Source organism: Silurus aristotelis (assembly GCF_946808225.1).
Source record: "Silurus aristotelis genome assembly, chromosome: 6".
NCBI lineage: Eukaryota > Metazoa > Chordata > Actinopteri > Siluriformes > Siluridae > Silurus > Silurus aristotelis.
The window spans coordinates 30,387,154-30,411,182 of NC_139579.1; the positions used below are offsets into that span (position 1 = coordinate 30,387,154).

Below are 24,029 nucleotides of genomic sequence, written 5' to 3' on the forward strand. Positions count from 1 at the left end.
CCCGACGAGTCTGCCGCTCCACCCCGAGGGTCCCGACGAGTCTGCCGCTCCACCCCGAGGGTCCCGACGAGGCCTCCGCTCCGCTCCGCTCCGAGAGTCCCGCCAAGCGCTCCGCTCCGAGAGTCCCGCCGAGCGCTCCGCTCCGAGAGTCCCGCCGAGCGCTCCGCTCCGAGAGTCCCGCCGAGCGCTCCGCTCCGAGAGTCCCGCTGAGCGCTCCGCTCCGAGAGTCCCGCCGAGCGCTCCGCTCCGAGAGTCCCGCCGAGAGTTCCGCCGAGGCCGCCAGCCCCCTCTGAGAGTCCTGCCGAGGCCGCCAGCCCCCTCTGAGAGTCCTGCCATTTTACCCAGTGGCAGTTTGCCTCAAGCCCTGCTGTGTCCGCCGCTGGCACTTTACTTTACTCGTGCCCCAGGATTATCATGCCTCTCCTGTATTTTCCTCTACCAGACCCGCTCCACCCAACCAGGGCGGGTTGCGAGGCCTTGCCTCTTCAGTCTGCCGCCTGTTACTACCGAGACATTAGACAAGGCCGTCTGGAGATGGTTGTGGAGGGGGGTACTGTCAAGGACTTCTGGGCACGGTGCGCACTTCCGGTTTTGTGGTGCGTACTTCCAGTTCCGCGGCTCGCACCTACAGGTCGGCGGCCATCTTGCCGTTTTGCCACTTAACGTTGGTTATCTCGATCCGCATGACCAATCGCCCGCTTTTGCCACGTCACCATCTCACTACCGTATTTTTGCGGATATAAGACGCGTCTTATAGAAAGTTTTACATACCCCTCACCCAGGGTGCGTCTTATATACGCGAAAATACATTAGTGAGACGGCACTGTGCAGCCGCAGAAAAACTCGCGGAAGTGGCGGAAAAATCAAGCCTTACAGATGCTACAGGTGTAGGATACTTTTCAGAGCTGTGTCAGAGTGAAATGACTCGAGAATTTAATTTTGACACTGGTTAGCTTTTTGTAAAAACAAACTACACCCCGCACATTTGTGTGATTTTGTGAGCGATCTTTGTGTTTGCAATGTTGCAGAATATAATAAAGGTTTGTTTTGAGAATCGGCGGTGGTTTGTATTGTATACTGGTAAATCTCTGCTGTTAGTTAGTGTACATATGGCCTTACTCCCTTTCCACTTGGTCTCCTGAACCCATAACATATCTACCCCTCTCCTCTTCATCAGATCAGCTCCCTCTCTTCCTTTACCAGTTGTAGAAGCAACATTTAAATGGCCCACTCTAACCTCCACTCTCCTCCACTTTCTTCTTTTCCTGCTGTCTCTGTAGACGTCTTCCTCCTCTCCTTCTCCTCCTTCGGCCAACAGTAGCCCAATTCCCACCAGTACCTGTTGGCTAACAATACCTGCGGCGGTTGTTGGTAACCCCGGCCTCAACCGATCCGGTATGAAATTCTGATTCCTGCTCTGCATATTTGATTTGGCACAGGTTTTACGCTGGATGGCCTTCCTAACGCAACCCTTCCAATTTAAGAGTGCACTGGAAGTGTCACTGTAAATAATATTTGTTTTGTGCATTCATGAAAGTGCTAAAGTGTGCATGGCACTAGTGTTAGCCGCTAACCAGGAAGTGGCTCGCGCTAGCACTATGGACTCTAACGTTTTATGTCCAGCTAAAAGAATTTCTCTTAAAAGAAGAAAATTCTAAAAATTCCACAAGTCAAGTCAGTGAATAAATGAATGATGGAATTAATGAAGACATTTGTTAAAGCATGCTGAAATACGTATAACATTTAAGTAGATCATATTTTTAGAAATGTAAATATTAAATCTAAAACACACACACACACATGTATACATATTACATATATTTTATGTATTACCAAATATACATATTTTACCCAAATGGGGTCTAACAACTGTAAACTATTTAATTCACATTTTTAATTATATGATATTATATGATATTTAATTATATTGATATTTATTCAATTTAATTTGGGCCAGTTTAATTGATTAATCAATTTGAAAAGTATTGTGTTAATTTAGTTTAGTTGTTTATACAATTTTATATTATTTAACCAAGGAGGCATTTTATTTACATTTGTAAACGGTTCAATTGTAGTGTACAAATTTTAATAATATTGTACTGCATTATTAAAGCAATTTTATGGTTTGCTCCCCCCCCCCCCCCCAACTGTACCGAAATTGAACAGAACCGTGACTTAATAATAAGGTATGTACCAAACCTTTAATTTTCTGTACCATTTATTTATGTGTATATATATATACGTATATATATATATATATATATATATATATATATATATATATATATATATATATATATATATACAGTGGGTACGGAAAGTAATCAGACCCCCTTAAATTTTTCACTCTTTGTTATATTGCAGCCATTTGCTAAAATCATTTAAGTTCATTCTTCTTCCTCATGAATGTACACACAGCTCCCCATATTGACAGAAAAACACAGAATTGTTGACATTGTTGCAGATCTATTAAAAAAGAAAAACTGAAATATCACATGGTCCTAAGTATTCAGACCCTTTGCTGTGACACTCATATATTTAACTCAGGTGCTTTCCATTTCTTCTGATCATCCTTGAGATGGTTCTACACCTTCATTTAAGTCCAGCTGTGTTTGATTATACTGATTGGACTTGATTAGGAAAGCCACACACCTGTCTATATAAGACCTTCCAGATCACAATGCATGTCAGAGCAAATGAGAATCATGAGGTCAAAGGAACTGCCTGAAGAGCTCAGAGACAGAATTGTGGCAAGGCACAGATCTGGCCAAGGTTACAAAAAGATTTTTGCTGCACTCAAGGTTCCTAAGAGCACAGTGGCCTCCATAATCCTCAAATGAAAGATGTTTGGGACGACCAGAACCCTTCCTAGAGCTGGCCGTCCGGCCAAACTGAGCTATCGGGGGAGAAGAGCCTTGGTGAGAGAGGTAAAGAAGAACCCAAAGATCACTGTGGCTGAGCTCCAGAGATGCAGTCAGGAGATGGGAGAAAGTTGTAGAAAGTCAACCATCACTGCAGCCCTCCACCAGTCGGGGCTTTATGGCAGAGTGGCCCGACGGAAGCCTCTCCTCAGTGTAAGACACATGAAAGCCCGCATGGAGTTTGCTAAAAAACACCTGAAGGACTCCAAGATGGTGAGAAATAAGATTCTCTGGTCTGATGAGACCAAAATAGAACTTTTTGGCCTTAATTCTAAGCGGTATGTGTGGAGAAAACCAGGCACTGCTCATCACCTGTCCAATACAGTCCCAACAGTGAAGCATGGTGGTGGCAGCATCATGCTGTGGGGGTGTTTTTCAGCTGCAGGGACAGGACGACTGGTTGCAATCGAGGGAAAGATGAATGGGGCCAAGTACAGGGATATCCTGGACAAAAACCTTCTCCAGAGTGCTCTGGACCTCAGACTGGGCCGAAGGTTTACCTTCCAACAAGACAACGACCCTAAGCACACAGCTAAAATAACGAAGGAGTGGCTTCACAACAACTCCGTGACTGTTCTTGAATGGCCCAGCCAGAGCCCTGACTTGAACCCAATTGAGCATCTCTGGAGAGACCTAAAAATGGCTGTCCACCAACGTTTACCATCCAACCTGACAGAACTGGAGAGGATCTGCAAGGAGGAATGGCAGAGGATCCCCAAATCCAGGTGTGAAAGACTTGTTGCATCTTTCCCAAAAAGACTCCTGGCTGTATTAGATCAAAAGTGGGCTTCTACTAAATACTGAGCAAAGGGTCTGAATACTTAGGACCATGTGATATTTCAGTTTTTATTTTTTAATAAATCTGCAACAATGTCATTAATTCTGTGTTTTTCTGTCAGTATGGGGTGCGATGTGTACATTCATGAGGAAGAAGAATGAACCTAAATGATTTTAGCAAATGGCTGCAATATAACAAAGAGTGAAAAATTTAAGGGGGTCTGAATACTTTCCGTACCCACTGATATATATATATATATATATATATATATATATATATATATATATATATATATATATATATATATACACACACAGACATATATTGATTATACAGTACTGTACAAAACCAAAACAGATAAATGTAGCTTCTATAGAATTTGACATAAAAATCATACTTTTGCATGAACAACAACACTGGTGGTTGTCTCAAATTTTGCACAGTATTGTCAATAATTTACCTCTAATTATTATAGGGTTTGCAGATTATTATTGGGTAGTACTCTATCTTACAAAAGACTGGTATGATAAGAGGAGGACATTGAGGATGTTTTCGGTTTTTTTTTTTTTTTTTTTTTTTTAAGAGCTAAACACAGCAAGATTTTTTTTTTGTACCACTCAACTGGAGGATGGTGATATGAAAATGTGACCAAAAATAGCCTTAGTTAAAAAAAATGAAAAAGAAAAAAGACCTGTGGGCGTCCTTTCAGAAGGAATTAATCAGTGACAGTGGAGTGATATGGCCTGACATGAGCTGCAGTTATGAACAAATTTGGTTTTCCTGTACAGGGGATTTCCTCTTAAACCACAGCAATTTCAAATGTGCTAGTCAATAATAAACTGCATGCATAGTTGCATTTATTTGTTATGGAATTAAATATAGCTATATTAGTATACTTTTATAGCAGCAATACACAATCAATTCCTCAATGTAAACATTTTTCTCTCTTTGTTGAACAAAAATGCAGCTTATGTTCATGAACAACCTAAAAGCACAAATTCGTCTACTTGAAGTAAACAATTCAAACATAGTGTGCATAGAGCATCAGATACAAATCTATTATACCCACACTTACTATATGATGTAAACTAGTGTTTTACACAGCTTTATTTGGAGCCTGAAGGACGTTTAAGTAAACTTCTATTTTACTGGATATATTTCTGTTTATTGCAAAATTGTAAATACCTTGTGTTTTTAATACTCTCAGAATTATTATTAGAATACACATTTGTCCGAGATAAAAATCTATGGTACCCTATATCGACAAAAGTATTGAAACGCTTGACTTTTCCAGCCGTATGTGGTTCCTCCCCAACACTGTTAACACAAATTTGGAAGCACATATTTGTATAGGATGTCTTTTGATGCGTTTGAATTCCCCATTGAGATACATGGGTTGAAGTGGAAGATCTTGAGTGTCCTGCTATAGAGCTCTGAACTCCACTCTATTGAACACCTAGCTATACATTTGAATTGCTCATCTGCTGATAAATCTACATAGACTGCAAAATAAGCATTCTTGGTTTCTTGTTCATTTCGCCAGGACTTTCCACCATGGCTGAGCATCTCTCTCAGAGTGAACTAGACTACCCTTTTAAACTGCTCGAGTACTTCAATGGTTTCAGAATGTCCAAGGTTGGTGTCTTTTTTCTCCCTAGCACTTTTCTTTAGAGAATAGAACTCAGCCCCCTGCTACTTCCTCTTTCAACATTTATCTACATTGGTTTTTTTTCCTTGCCACTCAGTTGTAGCGTCCTTCTGTTTGGTTGCACCACCAGTTGACCACAACTTAAAGCAGTGAAAAAGTATTTGTTTAGTTTCTGTATCTTTTTTTCCGGCTTTGCTTGATGCCAGTGCAAAGCAAACCTCTGAAATGGATGGATGGATTATCCATATACCAGTTAACACAGTATTACTCCAGTAAAGCTATTTGTCTTCAAATGTACTTAAGTATCCAAAGTACTATGATTTATTATGGCTTTAATGTTCCTATAATCCTATAATGTTTAATGTTCCTATAATCATTTTTGATTAATCAACTCTTTTATGTGAAAAGATTCTGTTGGTCTGCAAATGGAATCCCTTGGGGGTCAGCTCTTGAAGCACACCCGGTTCACAGTTGTTTTTCTAACTCTAACTCTGGTGGCCTGCTGCGTTTGACCAGTTTTTATCCGATCATAAATAAAAAGGAATGACTGATTTCACAAAATGTAGTAAATGAGTAAAAAGTGAGATATTTGACTTTGAAATGTAATGAAGTTAAAATAAAACTCTCCCCAAATGGAAAAACTTTACAATAAATTAGATTTACGTGAAAAAACTTATACAGTAACAAATTCCTTTTATTTCATTTTTGTCCACCACTCCCTTTAACTTAATTCAAATAATGTTTGAAATAGCATATTGCTGAGGTATCAGTAGAATTAAACCTTTTGGGTCACTTTTTAAATTTAGGTTCCCTGGTGGTCTAGTGGTTAGGATGCGGCGCTCTCAACGCTGCGGCCCGGGTTCGATCCCTGGTCAGGGAACCAACCCCAGGCATTAGGGTTGCACAAGCCTTAGTGCCGGTCCCAAGCCTGGATAAATGGGGAGGGTTGCGTTAGGAAGGGCAGCCAGCGTAAAAACGTGCCAAATCAAACATGCGGATGATCCGCTGTGGCGACCCCTAATGGGAGAAGCCGAAAGAAAGTATTAATGGGTCACATAGGAAATTATTGCAAAATACCTTTGGTTCTGCTACTAGTTCCTTTACAAAGTCCTTTAAGCTTTTATGTTTTCATTTGTTATAAGTTCTTTATTATAATATGTAATTCTTTAGTGTTTAATGACTTTTAATCCACTTTTGAATTTTGGTTCATTGCCAGTCAGCAAAAGTATTTGATATTAAACTCAATATTTAATATCGGCTACCATTCAAGATGGATTTCTAGGCACTTCCTACCTTTTCTTTTCATTTTAATTTTTAACTTGGTCTCTTTATCCTTCGCAGGTGATCTTTTCAGCATGTGAGCAGGGTGTGTTTGACTTGCTTATGCAATCCCAGAAGTCCCTGAGTGCAGCCGAGTTAGCACGGAAACTGGGCGCTAGTGAGGACGGCATGGAGCGGCTCCTCGATGCGCTTGTGGGTGCCGAGGTCTTGGAGGTGGAACTAACCCAGGGCACAGGTTTGTTTATTCCAGGTAAAAGTAATACAGTGCATAGGTGTCTATACGGTAGGTGGAGCTAAGGAATTAATTTAAGGGAGTCTTAATTAATTAAGAATTAACTTTTTCAAGTAGATCGATATGAGTAACAGATGAGCTTACAGGAACTTTTAATAGACAAAGAAAAAAGCTTGCTAATAATTAAAATTTTGTATATATACAAGTACTTCCTTACTTGGCTGGAAATGTAATAATTTGCAAGTTTCATAAACCCATATTTTATTCACAATAAAAAATAGAAAACGTATCAATTGTTTAAACTGAAGAAATGTGAGGCAAAGCGGAAAACTGTTCTTTGGTCAGACAAATTAAAATTTCTTTTTGGAAACGATGACATCATGTCCTCTGGACTAAAGAGGAGAGGGACCATTTGGCTTGTTATCAACAATCAGTTCAAAAAGACACATCTCTGATAGTATAGGACTGCATTAGTGCCTGTGGAATTGGCAGCTTTTGAAAAGGCTCCATCAATGGTGAACAGTATATACAGGTTTTAGAGAAACAAATGCTTTGATCCAGAAAACATCTTTTCAGGCAAGGCCTTACATATTACAGAGAGATAATGCTAACTGCATACTGCATCTTTTACAGCTAAACTGACCTGCCCGCAGTCTGGACATTTTATTTGTCGCATCATGAAATAAAAAACAGGACACCCAGAACTGTTGAGCAGCTAGGATTCTGTAGCGGACACATATCGGACAACATTCCTCTCCCAAAACTTTAGCAACTTGTCTCCTCAGTTCGCATATGTATACAAACACAAGACGTGATGCTACACAGTTTTTAACATGGCCCTGCCTCAACCTTTTTGAGACCTGTTGCAGCCATCAAATTCAAAATGACCATTATTTTCTTAGAATGGAAGTTCAAGTTTATTTCTATAGCGCTTTTCACAATGGACATTGTCTCAAAGCAGCTTTACAGAAATTAAATATTAAAGTGAACGATGTGTATTTATCCCTGATGGAGCATTTGGGTGATATCAAGAGTGTATATATTCTCAATTTCAACATTTGATATGTTTTTTATTGTTTTATTTTGGATAACATTTTGTATTTGTATTTTTGATATTTTCAAATGAATGCATTTTGTTTTTAATAAAATTTTTCAGTGTCCCAACTTTGTTGGAATTGAAATTAGACACTGACTAAAAAGAAGCTTGAATGAAATGGAACTTAGTTCCTGTTTACTTCAGATTGGAGAGGATTCATGTAGAATTGGTGATTAATATTTGAGTGGACCCATCCTCTCGCATATAGGCTTTATAAATAATTCGATTGCTTCCTGCATAATTGAAACAAAGGTCATTTAAAAATCAAAATAGATGAAAAACTTTGTTTTTTTAATTTATTCAAGCTTTTTGTTTTATGTTTCTCTTTTGTAGCTTATTACAGCAATACTGATGTTGCTAACCTGTATCTGGCCAAGGATAGTCCTAAATCTCTATATGACATGATCATCTACCAATCGCAGACCATCTACCCTCTGTGGAACAACCTTGGAGATGCAGTCAGGTAAAACTTGAATTACACTAAAAATATTTCCGTTGTGGATTTTGTAGTTACTCTAATTGTATAATTGCACATGACAAAGATCAGCTTGATAAGACATAAGTGCATCAGACACAGCAGTAATTGTGACTCTGCCATTCAAAGCAATCGCACTTTTAAAAGGTGATCTCAGTAAATACATGTGCCATAAGTGCATTCTTTTGCAGTCCTACTTCTAGCAAAATTATCTGTTGCAGAATTGGTTGTGGCAAATGATCACTGAAAAGGAAAAAAAAAAAAACACTTGGCTTTTCATTAAGAGGAACACAATAAATGCTACGAAGCAAATCTCTTTATCCGGGATGCAATGGGTTTTAGAAATACTAAACGCATTGAAGGAGAATGTATCCTGGATGGGATGCAAGCGCACATACATACCCACTCAAACTCTCACACTTTTACTCAAATTAGCACCCCCAGTCTGCCTACCAGCATTTTCTATAAGATCAGAAAAGGCAGAAGAGCCAAAAGAAAACATACCCAAACGCTGGGAAAACATACAAAACCATGCTCAAACAGTAACCTAAACTCAGGACAGAACTGAAAACCCTGGAGTGGAGAGGTGGCAATAACACTGACGCGTTATTTTTTTATTCCAAATGTAGTATATTTTGTGTGACGCTGTGATGCACTGGGTGCTGTTGCCACTTTATAGCTTCAGGGTCCCTAGGTTTGATTCTCACCTCTTTACAGACTGTAATATGTTCTCCTTTCGTCCTTGTTGGTTTACTCTGGATTTCCTTGTTTCTTTCCACATCTCAAAACGATGCTTGTTTGTTTTCTCTGCAATACAGCATAGGCTTAAAACGATTGTAAAAATGAATGAATTAACAAATGGATATCTGTCTGCATTTATGACAATCCAGCATTTAAATTGTCTGACAGGCCAAGCGGTGTCATTACTTTAGAGTGAAGAAATCGGAGAGGTCGACCGAAACAAACATAAAATAGTACTAAATTTTATTTAAAAAATTCAAAAACAGTATTGGATCATGAAAATGTGGGAATGAAATAATTATGGAGATATTAATTAATGAATACCGTTATATTATTAATAAATTAGAAATAATTAATTAAATATGGCGCTCTCCATGCAGCGTGCAGTCTCGAATGTCAAAAAGAACAGCACGTGGCATCAGTGATTTGCCTCTAGAGGCCGCTGTTGTAATGCAATAAAATCAATCGGAATGGATTTTTGCCCATGGTTTCAGCTTTCAGCAATCAGCACCGATTAATCGGTCGACCTTTAGTATGTGCATCATTACTTTATTTGGTAGTCAGAGAATGAAGATGCCTGACCAATTACATCTATATGTGCTTGTATATTTATAACACTTTTCTGGGAAAGCTTTCCACTAGATTTTGTTTGTTGCTGTCTATCAATCTGGGAGGGATTATAAAACAATTTCTCAACAATTTATACATTTTCCAAGCAAGTTCAAACAAAAAGATATTTGATATTCTAAAATTTCCTAGGAGGGGTGTCTTAGCAAATTTACCCCAAGGGCAGAACAAGGAATGCTCAGTATTATAAATAAAAAAATAATAGTTACATCAAAGAACCCACTGGCCTGATGAACAGTTATGCACATTAACTGCGAAAGTTCAAGTGAGTACAATTAGACAAAGACTAAACAGATATGGTTTATTTGGAAGGGTAGCCAGGACAAAGCCTGTTCTCTCTAAAGATGACATAGCAGCACATCTTAGGGTTGCAAACCCTAAACCACAAGACATGAACAGACAGGACCAATATGGAGATGTTTGCCCATAATGCACAGTGCCTCATTTAGCAAAAACCATCACAGCATATCAGCAAAAACACCTCATGCCGTCAAGCAAGGTGGTTGATGGGTGATGATTTTGTGCTTGTTCTACACCATAGGACTTGTGAACCTTGTAGCCATTGTGTTAACCATGTACAAACTTCAAATGAAAGGAACATGCTCCAACAGCTGAAGCTTAGCCGACATTTACATATCCTTCATAACTGACACATTTATACATAAAATCCGATTTGGCACATTTTTAAACTGCACACTTGTAAATAACATACATTCATTTAAAGTATATTTTTACTTATGTATATAGTGCATTATTTAATTGTCTGTCTTACTTATATTTTGTTAATTTATGTCTGTACTTTCTCCTGCACTGGAAGCTCCTGTCACCAAGTCAAATTCCTCGTGTGTGTAAACATATTTGGTAATAAAGCTATTGCTGATTCTGAAACTGGGTCATGCAAAAGGACAATGATCCCAAGCACACCAGCAAATTCACAACAGAATGGATAATTGTAGTCAAGGTGTTGCATTGGCTCAGTCCGGACTTTGAGGCCTGTGCGTAAACATATGCCTGCAAACGTTAATAAACTGAAGCAACACTGTATAGAAGAGCGAGTCAATACTCCTCAACAATGATGGGTGAGACTGATGAAGTCATAATATTTTACATTCATGCATTCAACTTAGTGGCAGGAGTTTTAGGAAGGCCAAGTATGGCTTTGATGGTCTATAAACCTTTGGCATATAGTGTATATGCGGTTATAAATTAACTTTCTTCATTACTGCTTACTTCATTCTTAATTGATGCTTCGTCCTCAGCCCGCCTCATCTGCTACCTTCTATTTAACATCTCCCACCAGATGATCTTTAGTCGTGCGTCTAATCTTGTTTAGCACTCTTGAACTCAAGTTTCGCTTTTTAGAGATTATCCAGAGTACAGAATGATCTCTTATAAAGATTATTCTTCATAAAAGAGTGGTCTGTTCTCACAAAATTAAACAAGGACATTGAGAAAACAGTGGTCTGTATCATTCCTGGCTTCGGTGCCTCATAATGTGCCCTCGTTAACTTTATAATGCGTGTCAGAAGATTTCCACATTACCGTCTTTCTAATTCTGGTACAATCCAGGGATTTTAAACAATAGGTCAAGATTAAGAAGTTTAAATACCAGGATGCTATTTTTTATCTTCACAGGGAAGGAAAGAACCAAAATGAAAAAACCTTTGGTCTCTCATCAGAAGACATCTTTTCAGCTATATACAGGTGAGTTTATGACTCATTGTCCTTCAGCATTCTTTTTTTTCCAGGTGACCGTGTTTGTGCCGCACTGTGTGCGCTACCCATTCCTGTTTCCACACCAAGCATGACTAACCACGGCATTTCTTAAGGTGACATTCGCAGTAGCACATTGCTTTTCTGGTAGCTGACAGCTTTATAATAAAGCGACCGCTCAGGGAAAAAAAACACAGCAAAGGTCATACTTAAGTCTGCTTATATAATCATTGCTTTTGAGAATCAAACATAAGATCAAACCAAGGAGCATTTAAAGGTTCAGAATCAGAGTTATTTTTATTTATTTTTTACATAATGTCAAAGAAGAACAAATCAAGAGCAAATTCTGTGTAAAAAAACCCCAATAATTTCTCTCTTATTCCGGTGAATTTCTGGGATATGAAGATGAAACTAATCGAGATGAATTTATAGTCACTCATCCCAAACTGTATCAGTGAACAAATTTATCAGTTAAATATCAAATACTGCGTAGCAAACTTGTCTTGCTGACCGACTGAATATAGCAAAATTATTCTGAAAATGTAATATTTAACGATGTCATATCCTAGCAGCGGAATGTGAGTTTGATGCCAGTGTGCGCCGGCTGTTTCGGGTGAAAGTTGAGAGCTGACTGGCATGTAATTCAATCAAAATACCTCAGTGGAAGTCTGTTTCCCCCACTGTGTTTATAGAACAGCAAGACTAGAAGTATGCTGGGAAATGCAAAATAAAGAGTTTCACTGTTCTGTAAAAGTACACGTGACAATTAAAAATACCTTAACAGTTACACTAAATACCTTAAAAGTTACACTAAATACCTTAACAGTTACACTAAATAAATGTAAAAACAATTTTTTACTCAAAAAAAGCCATTTGGGAGTCGAGTTTTTTCTTATTTGTGAGCTGAGCCAAATGGTCTGATTTACTGCTAAGAGCCTGAATTCTGATCACAAGTCGCATCACTGGGATTCAGAACATATATACACTCATCTGTATATTATATTCATAGAACATATATACACTCATCTGTATATTATATTCATAGAACATATATACACTCATCTGTATATTATATTCATAGAACATATATACACTCATCTGTATATTATATTCATAGAACATATATACACTCATCTGTATATTATATTCATAGAACATATATACACTCATCTGTATATTATATTCATAGAACATATATACACTCATCTGTATATTATATTCATAGAACATATATACACTCATCTGTATATTATATTCATAGTACATATATACACTCATCTGTATATTATATTCATAGAACATATATACACTCATCTGTATATTATATTCATAGAACATATATACACTCATCTGTATATTATTGTTCATAGTACATATATACACTCATCTGTATATTATATTCATAGAACATATATACACTCATCTGTATATTATATTCATAGAACATATATACACTCATCTGTATATTATATTCATAGAACATATATACACTCATCTGTATATTATATTCATAGTACATATATACACTCATCTGTATATTATATTCATAGAACATATATACACTCATCTGTATATTATATTCATAGAACATATATACACTCATCTGTATATTATATTCATAGTACATATATACACTCATCTGTATATTATATTCATAGAACATATATACACTCATCTGTATATTATATTCATAGAACATATATACACTCATCTGTATATTATATTCATAGAACATATATACACTCATCTGTATATTATTGTTCATAGAACATATATACACTCATCTGTATATTATATTCATAGAACATATATACACTCATCTGTATATTATATTCATAGAACATATATACACTCATCTGTATATTATTGTTCATAGTACATATATACACTCATCTGTATATTATATTCATAGAACATATATACACTCATCTGTATATTATATTCATAGAACATATATACACTCATCTGTATATTATATTCATAGAACATATATACACTCATCTGTATATTATATTCATAGAACATATATACACTCATCTGTATATTATTGTTCATAGTACATATATACACTCATCTGTATATTATATTCATAGAACATATATACACTCATCTGTATATTATATTCATAGAACATATATACACTCATCTGTATATTATATTCATAGAACATATATACACTCATCTGTATATTATATTCATAGTACATATATACACTCATCTGTATATTATATTCATAGAACATATATACACTCATCTGTATATTATATTCATAGTACATATATACACTCATCTGTATATTATATTCATAGAACATATATACACTCATCTGTATATTATATTCATAGTACATATATACACTCATCTGTATATTATATTCATAGAACATATATACACTCATCTGTATATTATATTCATAGTACATATATACACTCATCTGTATATTATATTCATAGAACATATATACACTCATCTGTATATTATATTCATAGAACATATATACACTCATCTGTATATTATTGTTCATAGTACATATATACACTCATCTGTATATTATATTCATAGTACATATATACACTCATCTGTATATTATATTCATAGAACATATATACACTCATCTGTATATTATATTCATAGAACATATATACACTCATCTGTATATTATTGTTCATAGTACATATATACACTCATCTGTATATTATATTCATAGTACATATATACACTCATCTGTATATTATATTCATAGTACATATATACACTCATCTGTATATTATATTCATAGAACATATATACACTCATCTGTATATTATATTCATAGAACATATATACACTCATCTGTATATTATTGTTCATAGTACATATATACACTCATCTGTATATTATATTCATAGAACATATATACACTCATCTGTATATTATATTCATAGTACATATATACACTCATCTGTATATTATATTCATAGAACATATATACACTCATCTGTATATTATATTCATAGAACATATATACACTCATCTGTATATTATATTCATAGAACATATATACACTCATCTGTATATTATTGTTCATAGTACATATATACACTCATCTGTATATTATTGTTCATAGTACATATATACACTCATCTGTATATTATATTCATAGAACATATATACACTCATCTGTATATTATATGCATAGAACATATATACACTCATCTGTATATTATATTCATAGAACACATATACACTCATCTGTATATTATATTCATAGAACATATATACACTCATCTGTATATTATATTCATAGAACATATATACACTCATCTGTATATTATTGTTCATAGAACATATATACACTCATCTGTATATTATATGCATAGAACATATATACACTCATCTGTATATTATATTCATAGTACATATATACACTCATCTGTATATTATATTTATAGTACATATATACACTCATCTGTATATTATATTCATAGTACATATACATCTGTAAATTACTGTTTATAGTCCTATATTAACATTCTATTTAACTTATGTAAATCATGTAACACTGTATATCCTGCACTTGCTGTTATTGCACTCTGGTTAGACCCAAACTGCATTTCGTTGCCTTGTACTTGTAAATGTGTAATGACAGTAAAGTTTAATCTAATCTAACAAAATACAAAAAAATTATAATAATGCTTTTCCTGCTGTATAAGCTACGATATACAGCTAGATGGTATTCTCAGACCCTGATTTATTTGCACTAGGGATAAGGTTATAAAATATTTTTTGGATACTAAATAAGCATGCCTTCTCAATGCTGTATATAAATAAAGTATTAATCAGGTGTACTCCGTAGAAGCGATTCGGTGTACGATATGGTTAATTTAATACAAGATTAAACTGGTCTGAAACTAGAGCCATAAGTTGTTGGAACCAAAAAGCAGATGATTTCTGACCTGATTAAACGATCACACTGTGTGTAGAAGTGCTTATTTAGAACAATGGCAGAGTTGATCTACGGCAGAGGAAATAGTTTCGACAGGATTTGCAGGTCTTTGTGTAAGTCTTAGGGATGAATCATAATTTCCAAAACAGTCAGTTTCAACTTTCTCACAGTAAATCTAGCGTATTTGAAATTCGGTTAGGAAGCGAATGGCACTTCACTGCATACAGTGCATGTTTGTTATTACTAACAGTGTGGAGATATGATCAGCATTGCAGTTGGGGAATGGGGGTATATGAGAACACAGCTTCCTTTTAGCATATCATGCACTTTTTATATTGCTAAATTAGTCAAGCAAGAGAAATGTTGTCTTTTGTATGGATATGGGCTTCCTGAAGGACCAATGTCAATTTTTGGTAGCTGTTATGATTCAGTAAATAATTATAATATCAGCTAAATCGAAAATTCTGAAAATACCCAATGATGTGGATACAGATTTAACAAACAACAATGGCCGCTAACTTGCAGATGCTAAAATAGCTGGAAAATCATCGTCAGCATCATTAACAACTCTAATAATAACCTATAAATATCAGGTTTAGTTTATCAATTCTTTCTATTTATTTATTTATTTATTTATTTATTTTTTGCTGTGGTTGCTTTGGCAACCGCGTTTGATCTCTGCCCAAAGTGATCATGAAACTGCTTCAGTAATGGGGGACTTTTTGCTGCAAAAATCCCTTCGAGAACCTCCATCACACCACATCCCAGCTCTAGGGCAGAGCCAGGTTTATCTATGAGTGACTGATTTTGAGCAAGAGAGAGAGATGTCTTGTTTTCTTAAGCGGCAGTGAAGTGTGTGTGTTCTGCCTGTTATTTTAGGAGGGCGAGTGCATCTCTTTTGCTTTTGCTCTGTGCACTGAGACAGAAAATTCGAGGCTTTGGCCCTCACCCATCTCCTCTCCCTGTCCTCAGATACCTCACATATCACACTGTGTTTGTGTGACTCTGTACACTCTGTGTTCATCTGAAACTGCTGATATTCTTTAAACAGAATTTAAATTGGTCATATAAACAGATGTGTATCTGTAAGACAGGAGGCACTGCTGAACATGTATGTGTGTGTGTACATGACTATATAGATATCTGTATATATTACAGGTCAGAAGACGAGATGTTAAAGTTTATGGGTTTGATGAACTCCTCTTGGGTCATTGACGGTCATGATGTGGTTACTGCTTTTGACTTGTCCAGATTTAAGTCCATAGTGGATGTTGGAGGTGTGTATACTTCTATATTCTTTTACACTAATACCGTACCTTACACTCATATTAGTATGTAATGAAAAAAACGTATAAAACATGCGTTGTGTTGATTTTGAGAATATATTTTTTTTATAACTACACCATTTTTTTTTTCCTTTTACAAGAAAACCCTTAATAAATAATTACGTTTTATTTTTTTAAATTGTTCATATAGTTAAATCACTTCTTACGATTTTTAAATAGCACAATGTTCTCAATTCCTACATTTTCATACATAAGTAGTTGTTCTTGCTTTCTGTTGTTTTTTTTTATGTTTATAGGCTGTTCAGGTGCCTTGGCTCGTGAGTTGTCTAAGGCCTACCCTGCTTCTACAGTGACCGTCCTGGACTTGCCTAAAGTTATCCAGACAGCCCAGAAGCACTTCTGTCAAAGTGATGACACCATCAAGTTTCAGGAAGGTCAGTCTTCTCTACAGAAAGACCATATATACAGTATATAATAAAAATTTGAAGAAGAATGCACTTCATATATGTAGCATCCTTCTAAAACTCTATGCCATAGATTTTGAAAATTGGTGATCAGAATCAGGGTGCCAGAATAAAGAAATTAGTATGGAGACGGAAAGGAACTGCTCATGATCTGGAGCATCTTTTTTTATGGTGCGGGTGTGTATGGTTGGAAATGGAACTGATTCTCTTTGTATTTATTTATGTGATTTTCAGGAGAATAGATTTTGAAGTGTATAGGGCTATATTATCTACTCAAATGCAGTCAAATGCATGGAACGTTGTTGTACAAAAGTTACGGTTTGCTTCAAAGTAAGATTTCAATGCTTTAATTTTCGTGTATTCGCGGTCTGGATGCTTTCATTGAGGTATTAGCAATGCCATCAATGAGATCAATATTTCTTAGGAACAAAGTGAGCTTCAAAAAAAGCATGGTGCAAATTTGTGTCTTGACTAATCAGTTTGCTCGCAAATGCGGGTTATATTCGGGGTGTTTGCTTGTAAATGTGGGTTCTATTTAGGTATGTGCTCCCAAATGCGGGTTATATTTAGGACTAGCGGAAAGTACCCGTGCTTCGCTACGGAAGGCAGAACGCTAAGCAATATGGCAATAAGCAGAAAGCACTGAGCAGGACTGGATGATCAGAGATCAGAACGTAACGTCAACAAATAACGTACTACCCCTTTGTAGTACGGATACAGGGCAAACTACTTTGAAATTAATTTTTATTGTGCATCTAACATCTAATAAGAAACAATGTACTAAGTTTCATGAGGATCCGTGCTGTTATTTCGACGAATTTACAATGCGTGAGAAATCGCGTTTTTCGCGAGTTAGCCGAGTTTTCAAAACCCTTTCTTAGTGAGCACCTAAGACCCAAGAGGAAGGTATGTTCCAAATTTCATTGCAATCCGTTCAGTGGTTTTTTAGATTTCGTGATGAGTGAGTGAGTCAGTCAGTTGTATTTGAGCTTTATATATACATATATATATATATATATATATATATATATATATATATATATATATATATATATATATATATATATATATATATAAATAAATATATATAATGCTTTTAAATGTGGGTTATATTCTGGATTATGCTCGCAAATGCGGGTTAAATTTATGTGTTAGCAAATGTGGGTAATATTCAGGTATGTGCTTTTAAATGTGGGTTATATTTACGTGCTTGCAAATGCGGGTTATATTCTGCATTATGCTTGTAAATGCAGGTTATATTCAGGTATGTGCTCGCAAATGCGGGGTATATTCAGATATATGCTCGCAAATGCAGGTTATATTCAAGTTTGTGCTCGAAAATATGGGTTATATTCAAGTATGTGCTCGCAAATACGGGTTATATTCAAGTATGTGCACGCAAATGCGGGTTATAGTCAAGGTTATGCTTTTAAATGTGGGTTATATTTAGGATTATGATCGCAAATGCGGGTTATTTTCGAGTATGTGCCCGCAAATGCGGTGTATATTCAGTTATGTTCTTTTAAGTGCTGGTTATATTCAGGATTATGCTCGCAAATGCGGGTTATATTCAAGTATGTGCTCGCAAATGCGGGTTATATTCAAGTATGTGCTCGCAAATGCGGGTTATATTCCTTTATGCTTTTGAATGCGGGTTATAGTCGGGATTGTTTTTAAATGCTGGTAATAGTCAGGATTATGCTTGCAAATGTGGGTTATATTCAGGATTATCCTCGCAAATGCGGGTTATATTCAGGATTATGCTGGTAAATGCAGTTTATATTTATGTGTTTGCAAATGCAGGTACTGACAGGATTATGTTCGCAAATGCGGGTTATTTTCTGGATTATGCTTGTAAATGCAGTTTATATTCAGGTATATGCTCGCAAATGTGGGTTATTTTCAGGATTATGCTTGCAAATGCTTGTTATATTCGACTATGTGGTCTCAAATGCGGGTTTTATTCAAGTATGTGCTCGCAACTGCGGGTTATATTTATGTGCTCGCAAATGCAGGTTTTATTCTTTTATGCTTTTAAATGCGGGTTATTTTCAGAATAATGCTCGCAAATGCGGGTTATATTTATGTGTTCGCAAATGCAGTTTATATTCATGATTATGCTCGCAAATGCAGGTTTTATCGAGGATTATGATTTTAAATGCGGGTTATATTCAGGATTATGATTTTAAATGCGGGTTATATTTAGGATTATGCTCGCAAATGCGGGTTATATTTGTGCTCGCAAACGCGGGTTATTTTCAGGATTATGCTTGTAAATGCACTTTATATTCAGGTATATGTTCGCAAATGCGTGTTATATTTATGTGCTTGCAAATGCGGGTACTGACAGGATTATGCTCACAAATGCGGGTAATATTTAAGTATGTGCTCGCAAATGCGGGTTATATTTATGTGCTCGCAAATGCAGGTTTTATTCCTTTATGCTTTTAATGCGAGTTGTAGTCGGGATTGTTTTTAAACGCGGGTAATAGTCAGGATTATGTTTGCAAATGCGGGTTATATTCAGGATTATGCTCGCAAATGCGGGTTATATTCAGGATTATGCTTGCAAATGCGGGTTATATTCAAGTATGTGCTCGCAAATGCGGGTTTTATTTTTGCTCGCAAATGCGGGTTATTTTCAGGTATATGTTCGCAAATGCGGGTTATATTTATGTGCTTGCAAATGCGGGTACTGACAGGATTATGCTCGCAAATGCGGGTAATATTTAAGTATGTGCTCGCAAATGCGGGTAATATTTATGTGCTCGCAAATGCGGGTAATATTTAAGTTATATTCAGGATTATATTCAGGATTATGCTTGTAAATGTAGTTTATATTCAGGTATATGCTCGCAAATGCGGGTTATATTCCTTTATGCTTTTGAATGCGGGTTATAGTCGGGATTGTTTTTAAATGCTGGTAATAGTCAGGATTATGCTTGCAAATGCGGGTTATATTCAGGATTATCCTCGCAAATGCGGGTTATATTCAGGATTATGCTGGTAAATGCAGTTTATATTTATGTGTTTGCAAATGCAGGTACTGACAGGATTATGTTCGCAAATGCGGGTTATTTTCTGGATTATGCTTGTAAATGCAGTTTATATTCAGGTATATGCTCGCAAATGTGGGTTATATTCAGGATTATGCTTGCAAATGCTTGTTATATTCGACTATGTGCTCGCAACTGCAGGTTATATTTATGTGCTCGCAAATGCGGGTTATATTCAGGATTATGCTCGCAAATGCGGGTTATATTCAGGATTATGCTTGTAAATGCACTTTATATTTCGGTATATGCTGGCAAATGCGGTTATATTTATGTGCTTGCAAATGCGGGTACTGACAGGATTATGCTCGCAAATGCGGGTAATATTTATGTGCTTGCAAATGCAGGTACTGACAGGATTATGCTGGCAAATGCGGGTTATATTCAGGATTATGCTGGTAAATGCAGTTTATATTTATGTGTTTGCAAATGCAGGTACTGACAGGATTATGTTCGCAAATGCGGGTTATTTTCTGGATTATGCTTGTAAATGCAGTTTATATTCAGGTATATGCTGGCAAATGCTGGTTATATTTATGTGCTTGCAAATGCAGGTACTGACAGGATTATGTTTGCAAATGCAGGTTATATTCAGGATTATGCTCGCAAATGCACCTTATATTGAGGATTATCATTTTAAATGCGGGTTATAGTAGGGATTGTTTTTAAATGCGGGTTATAGTAGAGATTATTTTCGCGAATGCAGGTTATATTCAGGATTATGCTCGCAAATGCGGTTTATATTGAGGATTATGATTTTAAATGCGGGTAATAGTCAGAATTATGCTCGCAAATGCAAGTTATTTTCAGGATTATGCTTGCAAATGCGAGTTATATTCAAGTATGTGCTCGCAAATGCGGGTTATGTTCAGGATAATGCTTGTAAATGCAGTTTATATTCAGGTATGTGCTCGCAAATGTGGGTTATACTCAGGATCCATCCATCCATCTTCTCCCGCTTATCCGAGGCCGGGTCGCGGGGGCAGCAGTCTAAGCAAAGATGCCCAGACTTCCCTCTCCCTAGCCACTTCTTCCAGCTCTTCCGGGGGGACACCAAGGCGTTCCCAGGCCAGCCGGGAGACATAGTCTCTCCAGCGTGTCCTAGGTCTTCCCCGGGGTCTCCTCCCAGTGGGACGCGCCTGGAACACCTTCCCAGGAAGGCGTCCAGGAGGCATCCGGAACAGATGCCCGAGCCACCTCAGCTGACCCCTCTCGATGTGGAGGAGCAGCGGATCTACTCTGAGCTCCTCCCCAGTGACCGAGCTTCTCACCCTATCTCTAAGGGATCGCCCAGCCACCCTGCGGAGAAAGCTCATTTCGGCCGCCTGTATCGGGGATCTTGTCCTTTCGGTCATGACCCAGAGCTCATGACCATAGGTGAGAGTAGGAACGTAGATTGACCGGTAAATCAAGAGTTTCCCCTTGCGGCTCAGCTCTTTCTTCACCACGACAGACCGGTACATCGACCGCATTACTGCAGAAGCTGCACCGATCCGTCTGTCAATCTCCCGTTCCACCCTTCCCTCACTCGTGAACAAAACCCCAAGATACTTAAACTCCTCCACTTGCGGCAGGAACTCCCCACCAACCTGAAGTGGGCAAGCCACCCTTTTCCGACTAAGGACCATGGCCTCGGATTTGGAGGTGCTGATTCTCATCCCAGCCGCTTCGCACTCGGCTGCAAACCGTCCCGGTGCATGCTGAAGGTCCTGGTCTGATGAAGCCAACACGACAACATCATCTGCAAAAAGCAGAGACGAAATCGTGTCGTCACCAAACCGGACACCCTCCGGCCCCTGGCTGCGCCTAGAAATTCTGTCCATAAAAATTATGAACAGAACCGGTGACAAAGGGCAGCCCTGCCGGAGTCCAACATGCACCGGGAACAAGTCTGACTTACTGCCGGCAATGCGAACCAAACTCCTGCTTCGGTCGTACAAGGACCGGACAGCCCTTAGTAAAGGGCCCCGGACCCCATACTCCAGGAGCACCCTCCACAGGCCGCCGCGAGGGACACAGTTGAATGCCTTTTCCAAATCCACAAAACACATGTGGACTGGTTGGGCAAACTCCCATGAACCCTCCAGCACCCTGTAGGGGGTATAGAGCTGGTCCAGTGTTCCACGGCCTGGACGAAAACCACACTGTTCCTCCTGAATCCGAGGTTCTACTATCGGCTGTATTCTCCTCTCCAGTTCCCTGGCATAGACTTTCCCAGGTAGGCTGAGAAGTGTGATCCCTCTATAGTTGGAACACACCCTCCGGTCCCCCTTCTTAAAAAGAGGGACCACCACCCCGGTCTGCCATTCCAGAGGCACTGTCCCCGACCGCCACGCGATGCTGCAGAGGCGTGTCAGCCAAGACAGCCCCACAACATCCAGAGACTTGAGGTACTCAGGGCGGATCTCATCCACCCCCGGTGCCTTGCCACCGAGGAGTTTCTTTACTACCTCGGTGACTTCAGCTTGGGTGATGGACGAGTCCGCCTCTGAGCCCTCAGCCTCTGCTTCCTCAATGGAAGATGTGACGGCGGGATTGAGGAGATCCTCAAAGTATTGCTTCCACCGTCCAACAACATCCCCAGTTGAGGTCAACAGCTCCCCACCTCTACTGTAAACAGCATTGGTAGGGTACTGCTTCCCTCTCCTGAGGCGCCGGACGGTTTGCCAGAATCTCTTCGAGGCCAGCCGATAGTCCTTCTCCATGGCCTCACCGAACTCCTCCCAGGCCCGAGTTTTTGCCTCGACAACCACCCGGGCTGCAGTTCGCTTGGCCTGCCGGTACCCGTCAGCTGCCTCAGAAATCCCACAAGCCAACCAGGCCCGATAGGACTCCTTCTTCAGCTTGACGGCATCCCTTACTTCCGGTTTCCACCACCGGGTTCGGGGATTGCCGCCTCGACAGGCACCGGAGACCTTACAGCCACAGCTCCGAGCGGCCGCTTCGACAATGGAGGTGGAGAACATGGTCCACTCGGACTCAATATCTCCGGCCTCCCTCGGGATCCGGTCAAATCTCCGCCGGAGGTGGGAGTTGAAGATCTCTCTGACAGAAGACTCGGCCAAACGTTCCCAGCAGACCCTCACAGTACGCTTGGGTCTGCCGAGTCTGTCCAGCTTCCTCCCCCGCCATCGGATCCAACTCACCACCAGGTGGTGATCAGTTGACATCTCCGCCCCTCTCTTTACCCGAGTGTCCAAGACATATGGCCGCAGGTCAGATGAAACGACCACAAAGTCGATCATCGACCTACGGCCTAGGGTGTCCTGGTGCCACGTGCACTGATGGACACCCTTATGCTTGAACATGGTGTTCGTTATGGACAAACTGTAACTAGCACAGAAGTCCAATAACTGAACACCGCTCAGGTTCAGATCAGGGGGGCCGTTCCTCCCAATCACGCCCCTCCAGGTGTCACTGTCGCTGCCCACGTGAGCATTGAAGTCTCCTAGTAGAACAACGGAGTCCCCAGTCGGAGCACTGTCCAGCACCCCTCCCAGAGACCCCAAGAAGGCCGGGTACGCTATACTGCCGTTTGGCCCGTAGGCACACACAACAGTGAGAGACCTATCCCCGACCTGTAGGCGCAGGGAAACGACCCTCTCATTCACCGGGGTAAACTCCAACACATGGCGGCTGAGCTGGGGGGCTATAAGCAAACCCACACCAGCCCGACGCCTTTCACCATGGGCAACTCCAGAGTGGTGAAGAGTCCATCCTCTCTCGAGGAGTGTGGTTCCAGAGCCCAGGCCGTGCGTAGAGGTGATCCCGACTATCTCTAGTCGGAAC

At 38.7% G+C, this 24,029-nt stretch overlaps 1 protein-coding gene across 8 annotated transcripts in view; it reads left to right on the forward strand.

Moving 5' to 3' along the window:
* Positions 1–24,029, forward strand: part of asmt2 (acetylserotonin O-methyltransferase 2) — a 51,321-nt gene that overhangs the window by 6,352 nt on the left and 20,940 nt on the right. For 2 of the 8 annotated variants that reach the window (XM_083544827.1, XM_083544823.1), the window contains exons 2-7: positions 5,243–5,334; positions 6,689–6,878; positions 8,290–8,419; positions 11,435–11,503; positions 16,596–16,714; positions 17,020–17,157. In XM_083544827.1, the coding sequence (XP_083400953.1) occupies positions 5,254–5,334; positions 6,689–6,878; positions 8,290–8,419; positions 11,435–11,503; positions 16,596–16,714; positions 17,020–17,157 (727 nt within the window). In that variant the 5' untranslated portion in view covers positions 5,243–5,253. Of the gene's footprint in view, positions 1–1,280; positions 1,396–2,165; positions 2,187–5,242; positions 5,335–6,688; positions 6,879–8,289; positions 8,420–11,434; positions 11,504–16,595; positions 16,715–17,019; positions 17,158–24,029 lie in introns of those variants that run through there. The other 6 variants (XM_083544830.1, XM_083544824.1, XM_083544829.1 and 3 more) reach the window with 5 other exon arrangements.